We start from the raw sequence: 17,246 nt of genomic DNA on the forward strand, positions 1-17,246 counted from the left end.
GCACGCTATGTTCTTCCCTTCACGTTCGCAGAACGGCTCGAATTGCTCGACTGAGAGGAGGTGTGGGGGCTGGAGCTCCACCTATATACGCAAGAACCCATCCAGGAAGCAGCTGGTGTGTGGACTTGCGCTAGGTAGATTGTGTAAAGTGCTTGAACGCGATTCAAGTTTGGAGAAAAACACTCATGAAAATGGGTAACTTGCTATATTCAATTTTGATCCAAGCATGCTTCTTTTTTTTTTTTTTTCTCCCCCGTCCACATTTTTTTCCATAACACATGCCTCAAGCCCCCGTTTCCTGTTGTGGAGAGTCCGCAGATGCACATTCAGGAGCCAAGTTTTCAATTACATTGTCTTTGAATCAGGCAGCAAAAAGAAAATCACAACAGAAGCTCAAACTTGTTCACCTTCGGTCATGAAGTACGGGATTCGGAAGCGGCCTTCTAACACGCGCTGCCTTAACACAGGTAGGGAGGGACCATCAAAAGGCAAGGCTCCACACACCAGCACATAAAGGACCACCCCCAAGCTCTGCAAAACACACACACACGCACGCACAGTAAAATCATTAACAGTGCATAACCAGATAACTCAGCACACACACCACGCATTAAGTGTCAAGGTACAGGTGCACTCACATGACCCTTCTCTCTATCGCTCATGTACTCTATGGCGTACTGTTTGGTTTACACACTGACGTCAGACGAGATCAAGAGGTCACACAAACAGCCTGTCAGATGACTAATTAACCGCTCAGGTGTCCTGTAAATAAATGGAAGACTTTCGAATGCTTTTTCAGGCCACTTCATACCTAATGTAGACAACGGTGACATACCAAATATGGAAACACTCCTCAAAATAAGAAGGATCAGGAAAGGTGTTTATTCTCAGCGGGAAGTCATACCACCAAAGTGGGTTTTAGAGGACGGTATGGAATAAGCACTACATCTGGCCACTGGTTTTAATCCAGTATAAATACCATATTTGCTGTTCTGTCACCGTCAGCCAGATTACCCATCTTGCCTGGGGTGGATGTATATACCGTAAAATACCAAATAATAGCCGAGTTCCAATTAACCGCCGAGTTCCCTTTAACGGCCGGGTGTACGCGTGTGTTGTGACAAATAAAGGCCGGTTCCGAATACTCGCCGGGGTCTAAAAAAAAAAAAAAGCGTCCGAACGTTCTATCTAGAATCTTGAGGCCCAGCACTTTTCTGGTTTTCTGGTGTTTAAACGATTTTGCATTGCATAGTTTTCTACCGAAACAATATGAATGAATGAATGAATGAATGAATGAATGCAAAATGAAATTATTTCTATAATACTGTTTACAACATTTTGTTACGCAGGGGTGATAGCGTTCCGGCGCGCCGTGGCTGGGGAAAAAAAAAAAAAATCTAGTTCGCCCATTGTCCTGTGTCATTCTGAGATGCGCAGATAAACAGTAAAGGGAATTCGGAATTCCCTTTACTGTCTATCTGCGCATCTCAGAATGACACGTAACTTACACGTAACTTACGTGATAATAAACATGCCATTTCAATGTTATAATCTTGGTCTACCGTAATATTTCTTGAGGAATGCAACTCCGTAACTTTTGACAGCTGTCTTAGCCAATTACGTTTGACATGGGTGTGTGGGATATCACTTACGTCATCGAATGAGGAATACCCCTTTGGGTATACCCAACGAAAGCCAGCGTGTGTGGTGACATTGAGGACTGCGGGTTTCCAAGGTTGGACTGCTGCTTCTGTTAAACGACCTAAATTGCCGAATGCATGCGTCAAAGCACACACTGAGTTTTATTAAAGACCTTATACCATTTCACTTGCCCTTACCCATTCGGATCTGGAAGACGCTTTACAAAAAAGGTGAGCGCGTTCTAACATGCATTTCAGTCTGCTCGCGGCCAATCTAATCCAAGGGGCCTTTTCAACAAGTAATCTGTCGTGCAAGTTGGGCAGAAGCACGCGTCAGGCAGGCAACATGTAGGCCTACAAGTCAGTAACCTATTCAACTAACTTTCATCCGAACTTTAAGTTTTCTACGGGGTCGAGCCACCGTACCAACTCACTCGGGGAATAGGCTCATATCGGCCAAATAGGGAGACGTCTTGGAGAGAAACGTGAGAATGCAAGATGACAGTATGTAGCCACTGCAGGTCACTTATTTTTCAGCATAAGAAAAAACCCTTTGGTTTGACACTTCGCACCCTAATTATGTTGCTTCAACGTCGCGCCCTCCATGCAATTTCAGATTGACAGACATCGCGAAGCGCAAAGGGTGGAGGCTGCATGGGTGAGGGTGATAGCAAGTGACCATAACTTTGCAGAGTAATTAAATCACAGTGCTGCGCACAGACAATGGTGTGGTTTCTTGATTATTTTGTAAAGCATGCGCTTAACTAGTCATTAACAGGAAAAGGTGTGTGATTTATCCTTTATCCACCCTGACTGTGCCATGCGAAGATGCATTCTGCGTCTTCAAAATTCCCCGAAGTGGGCACCGTGCTATCTGTAATCTAACTCTAAACAAACTGTAAGTTATACTGGTTAAAAGTAGGCCTATCTGAGAATGATTTTTTCCCCGTTTTGAGGTAGATTTTGGGGAAGGTGTTTGTGAAGAAGGAATTAATCGCCTGTTCCAAATAGCCGCCTAGTCTCTAATACGCGCCGGGTCTCTTACGTGATTGAGACAAATAATAGCCCGGGCTATTATTTGGTATTTTACGGTATATAAATCGTACAGCCCACTGATTGCTCAAATATAATAACAATTACTATAGCCACATTCACTGGATATGAGCAATCGTGTGCTCTGATTGGCTACTCGGCTATCAGCTCATATACCGTGAGTAGAGAAAAACAAAATGGCAGAGTGCATCAAGTCAGATATATAACTTTGTTATCGAGCATTTAAAGTGCATATTCTGGACCAATTTCGTTTTTTTTTTTTCTATGAAAGCATGTCCCTTTACACACTCATCCAGAAGGGTAATTTTACACAAGGCCATCTGTCTACAGCAGAAAAAAATAAAATAACAAAACACGTCTGGAAAAATCCCAAGGGAGTCTGGAGCCAGATTCGTGACGTCACCTGCGGAGGCGCCAGCAGGCTGCGCGAGCTTTACACGGTTTCAGTGCACAGCCTGTGTAGACCAAGCGCTCCCGTTTCTCTCTCATTGTCCGGTCTTTTGGAAAACGATGAGTACTAATCCCATCAAGATTGGTGTTGCTACACCCTCCTACGATACATCTGTTAACCATTTTAATAATTACGCGATAACGTTGAAGAAATTTGCAGAAAACCACCAGGTCGTTTTCTCATAAACAAACCAGCGCTGGCGTAGGATTCAGAGGGAGGCGTCCCGCACGCGACGTCATGAAAGTCAATGTTTGCCGGGAAATCCAAATGCCAAGTTTTTTCAGAGGCGGACCAATTCGCCTCAAATGGCTCCATTTCAGCTGAATTTTTCTGGTATTGCGCACGGTAAAAAAATTGCAGAGAATGCAGAATGTTACAGATATTTGACCAAAGTTTAATATAAAATAGGAGAATTACATTGATCTTGCTCCTGAATTTACCCGTGATAGGCACTTTAAAAGAAACCGCAACAGCTAAAAGAATATAGTCCCGCTCGCCCCCAATATTGCATCCTGTTCCACACTCCAGCCCAGTCGGTGGCAGTAATGCACCTTTAAGTTGGTTTGCCAACCACCAAAAAAAAAACCTAAAGAAGAAGAAAATGGCAGCGCGCTTTGCTGAACCAACCGAGAACAAAATAAAACCTCTACTCAAAAACAAAACCCCAAAAAATAAAAAAAAGTGACAAAATATGAAATAAAAGTATTTGATGGTAAGAACGTATCTCTCTTTATTTTTCAAGAATTATTATTATAGCATTTTTCACAAATTGCTCCTGTCATTTCACCGGTTTGTTTACATTCCAAGCGGAAATGATTCTGTCAGTCGTTTTGTATGAAGTTTTTATTTATCGAATTGGCAAAAAATAAAAATGCTCTGTTTCTGAAAATCCAGTGAATGTGGATCGAATAAAAAACAAACAGATATTCCACTCAATCTCGTCGTGCATGGCTTATAACCGACTCGGTGCTACGAGCCTCATCGACTATCAGCTCCTGTACGACTTGATTTTGTGGAATAACTGGTGTCACTTGAGTCAAACAGCCTTTATTTTGGAAATGAAAAGCACCGTCTATCCAGTAACCAACAGCAATGTTCCACAGTAGTCTTGTGACTGTCATAACACCAAATTTTAAAGCTAGACCGCCTTTCAGATTTTTCAAGTGTAGGTCATAAAAAGAATTTTCCCCGACACCCAGTTATTTTTGTTTAGTGGACTGAAAGCTACTGAGTTCAAATCACAGACTTCCAATTTTATTAGTTTTTTTAAAATAGAACAATTAATGAATTTATCTCCATGTGACCCTAAATTCTCCGCTATTTTTTCCTGCTTCACCATGACCCAATTCAAGATACTACATCATGCATCACGTGGTGGGCTTTCCTCGTTCATGCAAGGCATTGTGGGATACAAGTTTGAAACAGGAGAGAAAAATGGAGGACGTGAGTGTGCGAATGAAACGTGAAAGACCGACTACAGTAACGGAAAGAAAGCGAGAAGAAAAGGCGTTATGTTCTAAACAAAGGAACGGAAACGCAGGACCAAACTAATAAATATCGGCGCTCAGCGAGCACCTCTGTGTGATCAGCTGTTCGTTTAGCGACAGAATGATGGAACTGTCAGTGCACGCTCAAAGGTAAACCTGCGCATGCGCACACACACACACGGACTTCCTCTGTCTGCTTGACTGCGCAAAGCCAGCGATTTCATGCACATTATTTGCTTTAATCCCCTCAAATTAAATAACTTCCCAGCTACAGAATGGCCTGATATTTTGTGAGATATTACAGAAATAAACATATATCACAATGACCACATTTCAGACAGAACTAAATTTCACCGATTTTATGAAATCGAAAGGCCGTCTAGCTTTAAGTTAAAAATGTTACGATCCATCACCAATATGGCTTCCTATTCGCTATCTAGCTCTAATACAAAGAATTCACGTGGCTCACTTCACGTCGGATATAAACGAGCTCTTTTTTTTTTGTGGCGGAACATTGATTATCTTAAGAGTTTTCACAGTTCCAAAGGTAAAATTGGTAAGTATTGGCACCCATGCCATCATGGTTCATGCTCAGTAGTTTTCAATCAAATCGACAGCACCACGTTTGTTTTTAACATTTTACGTCACGCACCTGCGTCTTTGTTTTTCCAAAGGAAATCAATTTGCAAAGTGGCATCCTACTTGCTCACATCTTTTACTTTTTTTTTTAATCTGCAAGGGAATTTACTGATGTAAGATCTCTAACACGATCTCATCATTGGGGCATTTCCTGTTGTTGTTGTTGTTGTTTTTGAAGTCACAAAAGGCTTACCCAGATGTCCAGCTGTGGTCCTTCGTATTGCTGTCCTTCAAACACTTCAGGGGCGGCGTACGGTGGGCTGCCACACCACGTAGCCAAAGGCTTTCCTGACTGGAAGAAGTTTGCAAAGCCAAAATCTAGAGAGAGAGAAAGAGAGAGAAAGGCAAGATGTGAGCGAGTGTAGGAATGGATGATAAGCATGACAGACTGCTCTGTTTTGGATGAGGGGGTGGACTGGCGGAAAGGAGACGAGTGAGACGAGCGAGATCATTCTCTCCAGCAGTGGCACAAAAATCAGAAGGGGATTAGAAGCCTGACTCACAGGAAGCACACGCTGACTGACAGCAGCCTGAATTACAGCAGCGTTTGTGCGCGTGTGTGAATCAGGTCATGAGGAGGTGGGAGAGATCATTACAGCGAGACATGCGCTCATTAACCCTCATTCCCCTGTGCGAGACGGTGTCTTTCACGTTGCAGGACGAATGCTTGTCATCTGACCTTCAGGAGAAGGTCCTGCTCTCGTGCAGAGGTTTTTCAATCAGAGCTGCGCAGCAGTAATGATGTCATTACAGTTCCATTGTCTCCATAATCAGAGCTTGGGGCCATCGTGATTAAGTGTAAATCTCCATTTGTGTCATTAACATCCTGGGCGAGGTTATGACCAGGAATAAGGGCCCAAAATCGACGGGAGTCTTAGGCAAACATTTCAGAACAAACCCAGCTTTAACCTTTCACACAACGCTGAGTTGAAGTAAAAACCGACATGCTATAATGCCACGTAACAGAAGCCGCCCTGATTACATAAACCCACTCAATCTGGCTGCTTTATCCCGTGATAACTGGCATGCATGTGCCACACCACACTCGGCGGGTATATCAGCATCTCACATCTCGATAACAGTACACTCTAGACTGCAAAACAAGCTGGAATGTTCGTGCAGTGAGGCTGGAAGCTGGTACAGTAAAGTCACAGCCAGGCTTTTTTTTTTTATGGTCAGACATGCTGGGCAAAGTGCTTACAGATTAGATAGAGAGTCTGTTCATGGCAGAACAATGGGGCAAGGTCACCAAATATGGCTTGCAAACAGAGCAAAGACTAATCAAATCCCCCACCCATCTGCAAAGTAAAATACCCATAGTGTCACCACAGGACACAGACAGGATCAACCTGAAACGGCTATACAAGAACAACGCAAAAACCCATGACCGCACTTGTATACAATTATCACGAGTAACGCAAGGTTACACAAACACAAAACACCGCCTTGATGAGTAAGATCTGAAACGGTTCTGTTTCAGAAGGCGAAGCAGGACAGATGATGTTCTACAACAAACCGACTTCAGGGTTGTTTTACAATCAGGGTACGCGAGCTAAAAATCACATTTAACACTTATTATCTTCAATATCAAAAGGCTTGACTAAATAGACTTGGTTGTTTATTGTAGCCCTGTGATAGCTCTATTTACCATGCAAAAAAAATTTGGTGATAACGTTATTTTTGGTGAACGTACACTACCGTTCAAAAGTTTGGGGTCACCCAGACAATTTTGTGCTTTCCATGAAAAGTCACACTTTTATTTCCCACCATAAGTTGTAAAATGAATAGAAAATATAGTCAAGACATTTTTCTGGCCATTTTGAGCATTTAATCGACCCCACAAATGTGATGCTCCAGAAACTCAATCTGCTCAAAGGAAGGTCAGTTTTATAGCTTCTCTAAAGAGCTCAACTGTTTTCAGCTGTGCTAACATGATTGTACAAGGGTTTTCTAATCATCCATTAGCCTTCTGAGGCAATGAGCAAACACATTGTACCATTAGAACACTGGAGTGAGAGTTGCTGGAAATGGGCCTCTATACACCTATGGAGATATTGCACCAAAAACCACACATTTGCAGCTAGAATAGTCATTTAGCACATTAGCAATGTATAGAGTGGATTTCTGATTAGTTTAAAGTGATCTTCATTGAAAAGAACAGTGCTTTTCTTTCAAAAATAAGGACATTTCAAAGTGACCCCAAACTTTTGAACGGTAGTGTATATGTTCCATTTGTTATTTCATAGTTTTGATTTCAAAACCTGTAAACGAGTAGACGTGTCCAAACTTTTGACTGGTACTATCATAAATGTTGTGAAATAGCAACGTTGTGAGTCAGAGTGTCACATCCTGCATGCTTTTCTTTCAAAAATATGGACATGACCCCAAACTTTTGAACGATAGTGTATGGCAATATATGTCATATTTAGCAAAATTACTCGTGTCATTTAGAAAAAGTGCTTTTTTGACCACAGGTAGCTCCAAAAGGGATGCACTTAAATCATTCTTTATACCATAAAGCAAATATTTGGTTCCATATCATTGGAAACATAGTTAAGTTTTAATGTTGAATGCCAGTAAGTTTTCAGACTATTTTGATCAAATTAGTATGTACAGTAATTGTGTCAAAAAAAAAAAAGTCCTCGCCGAGACAGCTAATTTTTCAATATAAAATAACATATCTAAAATGAGGGCGGCACGGTGGTGTAGTGGTTAGCGCTGTCGCCTCACAGCAAGAAGGTCCTGGGTTTGAGCCCCGGGGCCGGCGAGGGCCTTTCTGTGTGGAGTTTGCATGTTCTCCCCGTGTCCGCATGGGTTTCCTCTGGGTGCTCCGGTTTCCCCCACAGTCCAAAGACATGCAGGTTAGGTTAACTGGTGACTCTAAATTGACCGTAGGTGTGAATGTGAATGTGAATGGTTGTCTGTGTCTATGTGTCAGCCCTGCGATGACCTGGCGACTTGTCCAGGGTGTACCCCGCCTTTCGCCCGTAGTCAGCTGGGATAGGCTCCAGCTCGCCTGCGACCCTGTAGAAGGATAAAGCGGCTAGAGATAATGAGATGAGATATCTAAAATGATTATTTTCATCCTAAAATGTGGTCAAGATATTGGGACATAAATATTAGAGACAACTAACACAAAGCTTACAGCCTTCTATTTAAAAGCACTATGGAAGTAGTGGATTCTGAATTGTCAAAAAAAAAAATGTCCTCTCCGAGAATCACTTCATTTGTTTCTCCCAGCCCTGCTTAAAGCGACACTTAATTTTCTTTATCTTATAGCAGATTACACAAAACTACCATACACATATGTCAAAAAATTACCTGAAATCTGTTCTTTAACTTGTCCTTCACTTAAAAACTGGTACAAGAACCAGTTTGAATCAATTTGAATTTTGGACCCCTGTGACACAAACTTTATACCCTGATTGTAAAACAACCCTTCAGCAATCATGAACTCGACAGGAAAACGCTGCATCGGACCAGAAAACCTGAAGCCTTCATCGTAAAACGCTGGAGAACCTTAACATCAATAGTGTATTGTCTTTGAAATGGAGGACATTTTTTTTGGACTGACATGATTGTCTCACATATAAAAGGACAATTTATAAATTAACCTATTTATATAATCATGGTTTACCCATGTGGCTGTGTAGCACGATCAGAGCAACAAAGGTGATGATACATGGGGCGACTTTTTAGGCAATGCTGCCGCGCTTCGACACTTTCCCGCTGAGATTGCGCGACATCGTTTCTATCTGAACGATTTCGATCACTTTGGGCAACTTTTTCAGATCATCCAATCAGAGTGCTAGCAGCAAATCACATGACCACCTGAGAGGCTTCTGAAATTTGCAACAAAGATGGCGCCGTCTCTCTCCGGCAGTGGAGCGAAGAGAAAGAGAGACGACTTGTATCTTTTTACGGCGGTAAGTTGTTATGTGTAAACACAAAGTGGTGAATTTACCTCATCAAATGCTTAGAAAACCAACAGACATCTATTATGTGCTCAGATTGGAATTAAAACATCAATTTTTTTTTTCAAAGTGTAAACTGCTGTTAGCTGACCACCGTTCCATAGAGACTGAACGGGATTTAGCTAACTAGCATTGGTTTTTGCAAACATGGTTAACTGAAAGTTATAGCTAGCTGTGTAGGGATAACGTAAGCTTTCTTGCGTCAAGTTAAAAGTGATGGGCAGCTAATGATTTTTTTTTTGTGAGTTGTAATAGAGATTGTCGAACTTATCGTCTGATTTAATTCACATCCAGAGCACGACTACTTGTGGAACCCGAGGGTGAAACAGTACAAACTTCAGGATCTAAAAAAGAAAGAGAGCCTTTCAGGAGCTCTGCCACGCCCTTTTCCTCCTCAGCAGCATCTCCTGGTCCGTGTCCTTTTGTCCTTTTTGCCGAGATGAGAATTAAACCATTTTATTTTTTTCGCTGTCCGGTTTCCATCAAATCCTGCGCTCTGATTGGCTGGCGAGCAGGTCCGTATCCTACGATACGGACCCCAGTTACGGACCCTGGTTGCGGATTCGCTCGTTCACAACAACAACAAACATAGTAGCAATTTTTGCCAACATTTATCTTTTTTTTTTTAATAAGATGTATTTATAAGATTTTTATCAAAAATCTTACAAATTTTTGCCAGCATTTCTCAGCATAACAGCATTAATTTTACATCATGGATCACGATAACGACAGTGTTCACAGCGAAAGAGAGTTTTACTACCCTGAGGAAGAAGAAATAAAATAAAACATTTCAGGAGAAAGCTAAAAACCTGTAACTTGCTAACGCCGAGCAAAAACATGGCTGAATCCTGAATGGCTCCTATTTGTATAAATAGGGGACTACATAGGCGGTAAAATGTATTTTTTTTTCCTGCCATGGAAGTGCACTTGTATACTGAGGAGGAAGCCATTTGCATTACAGCCGTGAATGAGGATTCAAAATGGCGTCTTGGCTCAGTTTTCCCTTTCGGGTGCTCTCGTTTTCTGTTAGAATTTGGTAAAGAAAAAAATAAATATATTATTTACCAGCTTAAGGTCGGTCCGTATGGTGAAATACCGTGACCTCGGCCTTGAATACTGACCTCGACCCAGAGGGCCTCGATCAGTACTTTCAAGACCTCGGTCACGGTATTTCACGATACGGACCTCCCAGCTGGTAAATAACGTATATATTTTTTTTTTTGTGATATATGTGCCAGTTATTAGTTCTAGCATATGTGATTGAGGCTAGTAGCATTTTTAGAGATTTAAAACGTGTTTATTATTAACAGAATAATGTGTTTATTTTGACTTGTAAATGTTAGAATAATGGCAAATTATCTTCTGACCAGAGGATCTATTCAGTTTTGTTCCAGAAGTGAGACTTACTTGAGCGAAATAAAGGCTGAAGCCAAGAGAAAAGTGAAAATGTTTCAGTGTCCATCTTTGCGGTGTACATCTCCCTGGCAATAGATTTGCTCTTATCTGATTGGTTGTTGCCAATTGTCTGTTGCCCCGTCTCTCACCTGGTTGCCCATTGCTGGGCAACACTGCCCAAAACGTTGCCCCATGTATCAACACCTATTATCAGGCTTATCTCCTGTGTGGTTAGAGAAGGCAGGATGCAAGTGCGTAGATACGGTGAGCTGTTTAACAGAAACGATCCAAAAATCATTGTCATAGTCCGGTCCGTACTGGGAGTCCAATCACAGGCAGGTTGAACTGACTGAATTATCTACAACCCCTTATATTAATAATAACAGTCTTAGGATGAGACGAGGCGATACCAACTTCCCAACAACGGAGCAATACAGTAAATTTCCTGTGGTTTTTGTGGTGTCCAAACACAATCAGTCAGAAACTGAGGCACTTCCGTGTTTCGTGGGGAAGTCATGGCCAAAAGGTGAGATAAGCAGCTTTGGGACCAAAAGGTTGCTGGTTTGATTCCATAAAACAGCAAGAATGGCTGAAGTGCCCTTGAACAAGGCACCTAACCCCCATCTGCTCTGGGTATGTTGTACGTTGCTCTGGATTAGAGTGTCTGTTAAATGCCAGTAATGTAATGTTTTGTACAACCAAAAATTCCTCATGATGAAAAAACCAGCACCATCTTTCAATGGGCAAATTAAGATTTTAATTTACAAAGGAGGGGTCGCATAGTGCTTAGCGCTGTCGCCTCACAGCAAGAAGGTCCGGGTTCGAGCCCCGGGGCCGGCGAGGGCCTTTCTGTGCGGAGTTTGCATGTTCTCCCCGTGTCGGCGTGGGTTTCCTCCGGGTGCTCCGGTTTCCCCCACAGTCCAAAGACATGCAGGTTAGGTTAACTGGTGACTCTAAATTGAGCGTAGGTGTGAATGTGAGTGTGAATGATTGTCTGTATCTATGTGTCAGCCCTGTGATGATCTGGCGACTTGTCCAGGGTGTACCCCGCCTTTCGCCCGTAGTCAGCTGGGATAGGCTCCAGCTTGCCCACAACCCTGCACAGGATACATGGTTACAGATAACAGATGGATGGATTTACAAAGGCCTTTGCCGAAAGACTCGTGAAAGCCTTACAGATTTACTTGTGTTCACTGGCTGCCCCAACAGCTGCCCTTGAGTTTTGATAAAATGGCTTTTCCACTATTTTCTGAGCACAGGAGGTGTCTCAATTCTTCTCCATGGTAATTGTAGATATGGTGCATGGAAAGTAAGTTGAAACCATGTCTGTAAAATCTCACCCATCAAACCATTGACATTCAGTCAGTGCTCTGTACTGATTTCCTAATGAGTGGCTTCTTGTTTCTCATGCAGCAGAGTTTCCACGTCAAACACATTCATGCTGATTTCATTTGTTCCGGGATAAACACTGAACATGGACGTGCTGTCTGTTTTTGTATTTGCCCCATCCGATCTTTATGAAGGCATTTGACATACAGTCTGTTCAGCTGCAAACAGAACTAGCTTCAACTTCACTCTGCTCCATGCAGGACACGTTGATTTATAAAGGTAGATTCAATCAGAGGAGGTCAAAAGATGAATGGCATGTCGGAGCTGCAATTTGGTCTCGATTCCTGTGAGTAATGGAAAAAGAGACTGAGGCCAGGAGACAAAATGATGGAGGGATTAATACGAAGGGGAGGTGAGAGGTACGAAGGGAGGGGAGGTGGAAGAAAAACATCTGAGATGTGTGAGGCAGGGATGGTGAAGACTCCTTCGAAGAGCTGACCCACTTTACAAGCTGAATGCTGAGCAGTAGAGATTGACGTCAATGCTGCCCCAGCTGACACTGCAGAGGTGAGTCCTTCAGTGCTCCATACCGCAATCACTCATTCTTATCCAACTCTCTGACTACCGCTCTTATTAAAGCACAAGCACATAACAGCTAGCTTGGATAGTGTGTTAACAAAAGCTTGTACACAGGTCAGCAAGCTCTTTCATAATGGAACCCTCCTGTGGACCCAAATGTGTACTGGGTTCACAACCACTCTCAACGCGTGAGCACAACAGCCTTGCGCAAGTCTCTGGGGATTCAGTCGTGACACGCTTTTCTGCCGTTTCACAATCGTCCAACGTCCATGACGTGTCTTCCATTCCTACATGTTTGCTTAGGAAGATGACCAAACCGGTAATTGATCCTGGGAGCACAGATCTGGGGCACATCTGTTTCACACTTTGATGCGACGGTACAAATGCACATGGCTGATCACTGAGTGCAAAGTTTGACCTCTCCCTGAGCTCCACATATAGACATCCTGTTCTTTTGAGCTGCAGATAAAAGGCTACTTTAATGCTATGACCTTTCTCTGAGAGCCTGCAGATCTAGGTGGCTTCTGAGGGTTTACCAAAGCATCAAATAGAGGGTCAAACACTCTACTAGAACCACTGTACTGTTAGTCTTTGGCATGGATGGATGGACTTTATTTCAACAGGGTGGCCCATTCAGCACAGCTGGTATCCATAGGGGTCTTGCAAAACCATACCGATCCACAACTTCAAGAATACAATACAAGACTACACTAATGTACAATTTCAAAAATGCGTTACAACAATCTTTAAAAATTTCATTAACATGATTAATCCAACAAGAGTGCTCTGAGAGCACAATATCCCCCGCTGGCAACTCGGCCATAACTCTGGTAACATGTGACTGAATTGAACAAAATTGCAATATGTGTATTATGGACATATAACAAGGAATCCTGCCAAGTTTTGTGAAATTCTTCCAAAAATTGTGAGAGGAGTCGATTTCAGAAGGCGAGTACCCTTCTTGGGACGGACAGACATCGCCACGACGCAATCCCCCTTCGGGCCTTTTGGCCAGCGGGGGATAAAAATTGTGCGGGAAGTTGATTTCAGAAAGTAAGCACACCTTGATGAAATTGCCAAAGTTCAAGTTTGTTAATAATCAAGGGCATAACTCTGGTAAAATTTGCCCAAATTAAACGAAATTTCAATATGCGTAGAACTGTCATATAACAAAGCCTTCTGCCAAGTTTGGTGAAATTCCTCCACAAATTGTGAGAGGAGTTGATTTCAGAAGAACGTACACCCTCATGAAATTGTCCTAGTACAAGTTATTTAATCAAGGGTCAAAACTCTGGGAAAATTTTTTCACAAACTAAATTGAATCGCAATCTGCGTATTACTGTCATATAACAAGGCCTTTTGCCAAACTTCAAGAAATTCGTCCAAAAATTGTGAGAGGAGTTGATGTCAGAAGGCGAGCACACCTTCATGAAATTGTCAAAGTACAAGGCTGTTAATGAACGGCTGCAACTGATAAAACGTGACCCAATTTAACGAAATTACAATCTGTGTATTACCGACATATAAGAGAATCCTGCCAAGTTTCGTGAAATTAATCCAAAAATTGTAAAAGGAGTTGATTTCAGAAGATGAGTACCCTTCCCAGCGGGGGATAAAAATTCAATTAATACCATCACCATGGTCTCAAGAAAAAAGAAACACAACAAAAACCAAGAAAAAAGACATATCAAACGAACAAAAATATCATAAAAATTATATAATATAAATAAGACTACCAAAAATATGACATAATGAGCCTTTTAAATTGATTTAGAGACGTAGTTGATTTAACATTTGCTGGCAATGAATTAAAAAGTATTGAACCTGAATATCTTAAAGTTCGTGTACAGAGTGTAAGCGTAGGTTTTGGGAAATGCAGGTCAGATTTATTTCGAGTGTTATAACTAGGAATACAAGTGAAAATAATCGCTCAAATATTTAAGAACTAAATTAAGGCATTTGCATACGAACAAACACTTAAGAACTTTTCTGTTCGTCCCTAAATCAATCCAGTTTAAAACTTCTGTAGCATCTTTACAGGAGTCTCGCCTGGTGATGATGCGAGTAGCGTTATTGGTTTTGTAGCCTCTGTAAGCTTGTGCAACTTCCAACGGATAAACGACCCCATACACTGTCAGCATAGTTTCGAACTGGTTCGATTATACTACGGTAAACACATTTTGCAGCTTTGAAAGTGAGACAGTGTCGAACACGTGAGAAAAGACCCAAGCATTTAACCACTTTATTGTAGACCCGTGCTGTAGTCGAGTCACTAAACCTCGAGTCCGAGTCCAGTCTCGAGTCCCCAGTGTTTAAGTCCGAGTCATTAAATAAAAAAAAATTCGAGTCGAGTCCAACACTCCAACCGCACCATTTGACGGCAGCTGTTTCAGCGCCATTAACATTAGTTTGTTCTTGAACATGGCGTATGAACAGGTGAATGTGCTTCTCTTTATCAGGGAGTGCGAAGTATTCTGTCAGAGATGGTTGGGAGATGGATGTAAGTGCAGAAGGTGTGTTTATTAATACAAGCGAAGACGGTAAGCAATCCAGAACGGCAGGCAGAATCGTAAAGCGGTGAAATGGGCAACAGGTCGAGCGAGGCACAAACAGGCTATCGTAGACTCGGCAGAATCAAAGACGAGAAACAGGAAATCAGGGATCAGGAAACCAAACAACGAAATAAGGCTCGGTAATGTGTCAGCAATGCAACTCAATACTTCGCAAAGTAAGTGTGTTTTCACAGTTTTTATATAGGCATGCTGTTTGTGCCTTAATCCTGTGCAGGTGCGAGTCGTTTACGAGCACTTGGTGCGCGCACTGTCCAGAGAGCGCCCGAGAGTCTATCTGATGCACATGCCAAGGTGTGCCGGTGTGACACTCTTACACGAAATTAGTACAAAGATTAATGTAGATATAAATATCTTATGCCAAATTATTGTGGCATGTTACAAAAAAAATAAAGAAAAAATCAGAGTCCTCGTCTCCATTCTCCGAGTCCTAATGCAGTTAATGCACGAGTCCGAGTCCAAGTCATCAGTGCTCAAGTCCGAGTCAAGAGTCCTTAAAATTAGGGCACGAGTCGGGCTCGAGTACTACTGTACAAGCCTGTTGTAGACAAAGTCAAAATGTTCCTTCCACGTAAGATTTTCATCGAGCATAATGCCCAGATAGTTACATTTTGTGACTCTTTCTTTCCATGGTCTTTCCTTTGAGTTGGAGAATGCAATCTGCAGTGACTTCTAACTTCTGTCTTGTTCTAAGGGGTAGTCCTTTTGTCTTACTCTGATTTAGTACCAGCTGACTTCCCTCCATCCACTGCTCAACACGGTTTAGATCTTCTTGTAACGCAGCCTTGATTGTACTTACGTTGGTTCCAGAGACGTGCATGACAGTATCGTCGGCATACAGGCTGATCGGAGAGCTTTTTAAACACTGTGGCAAGTCATTTATACGAACGACAAGAAGTAAAGGCCCAAGTAAAGAACCCTGTGGGACGCCATAATCAAGGTTGTAGACTAGGTGATCAGTCCTGTTCGTACTGTACTTTTTAAAAACGTGGAGTTCAATACTTTCTGAACCAATTTCAGCTCTGACCTCTAACTCCATAATGTTCCAATTTATGAAGAAGACGTTTACTCGATCGAAAGCCTTTTTAAGGTCAATAAAGACTTCAGATGCTTTTCTCGCATATCTATTATGTTTCTGTACGCTTATCTGGCCACGAGCTTCAGAATCTTAAAGGCTGCAATCTGATTGGCTCTTCACTTTTATGTGCACTTTAGTACTTTGGTTTTGGATGGGAGCACTAAAATGAGCCTTTTGGAACAATATAAGGTCACTGGATTAAAGAAGAAAAATTCTTTGAAAGAGTATAAAATAAACACGGTTGGCAGTTTGCCATGTCAGTCAAAAGCCCTCTTTCTGTGAAAGTAGACGGTTCTTGTTATCTGTAAATGGACCAGACTTGCAAGTCAGACTTGTAAGACGAGACAAATCATCTGCGTACGTCTCATCTCATCTCATTATCTGTAGCCACTTTATCCTGTTCTACAGGGTCGTGGGCAAGCTGGAGCCTATCCCAGCTGACTACGGGCGAAAGGCGGGGTACACCCTGGACAAGTCGCCAGGTCATCACAGGGCGTCTGCATGAAAATCATAAATTGCTTGTTATTTCCTTGCTAAGTCGAATTACTGTAAGGTGCATTTATAAATATAGCTTCATGCTATCGTGTACAAGTGTCTCTCTCTCTCTCTCTCTCTCTCTCAGCTGGATAGTCCATATACTGTAGCTGTCATCCTGGGAACAGAGCCCAAGCTGGACTGCTGGCTGTTAATACCTTGTAGCCCAGAGTAAATAGTGTTTGTGGACGGCTGTGTGGTGTATCTGTCTGGTCAGCACAGGATGTGCCCGTTACAGCCTGCTGACTTCATTACCTCCAGAATATCAGATCCGTTTCTTGGCGCTCCACCTCCTAATCAAAGCACACCTACTCATCAAGCTGAACCTGAGTCAGATCAAATCAAATCCCCCCTTCTTCATTTTGCAGGGACGTATCTCGCTCGTATCATTTCACTTGAATCTGGCTCTTGTTAAAGTCACTACCAGGAACCAGACGTGTCTGGCCCGCGTGTGTTTAAGCGCCGCTATCATGTCCTTATCTCCTTCCACACATATCATTTTGCATCATCCGTATTA

The 17,246-nt window shown here is 42.3% G+C and overlaps 1 protein-coding gene across 1 annotated transcript in view; it reads right to left on the bottom strand.

Moving 5' to 3' along the window:
* sik2b (salt-inducible kinase 2b) overlaps positions 1-17,246 on the bottom strand; it is a 130,220-nt gene that overhangs the window by 57,162 nt on the left and 55,812 nt on the right. The window contains exons 5-6 of the mRNA XM_060943841.1: positions 5,464-5,588; positions 408-531 (exon numbers count right to left, since the gene is read on the bottom strand). Of these exons, the coding sequence (XP_060799824.1) occupies positions 408-531; positions 5,464-5,588 (249 nt within the window). The remainder of the gene's footprint in view (positions 1-407; positions 532-5,463; positions 5,589-17,246) is intronic.

This window comes from Neoarius graeffei, chromosome 17 (assembly GCF_027579695.1).
Source record: "Neoarius graeffei isolate fNeoGra1 chromosome 17, fNeoGra1.pri, whole genome shotgun sequence".
Classification (NCBI taxonomy): Eukaryota; Metazoa; Chordata; class Actinopteri; order Siluriformes; family Ariidae; genus Neoarius; species Neoarius graeffei.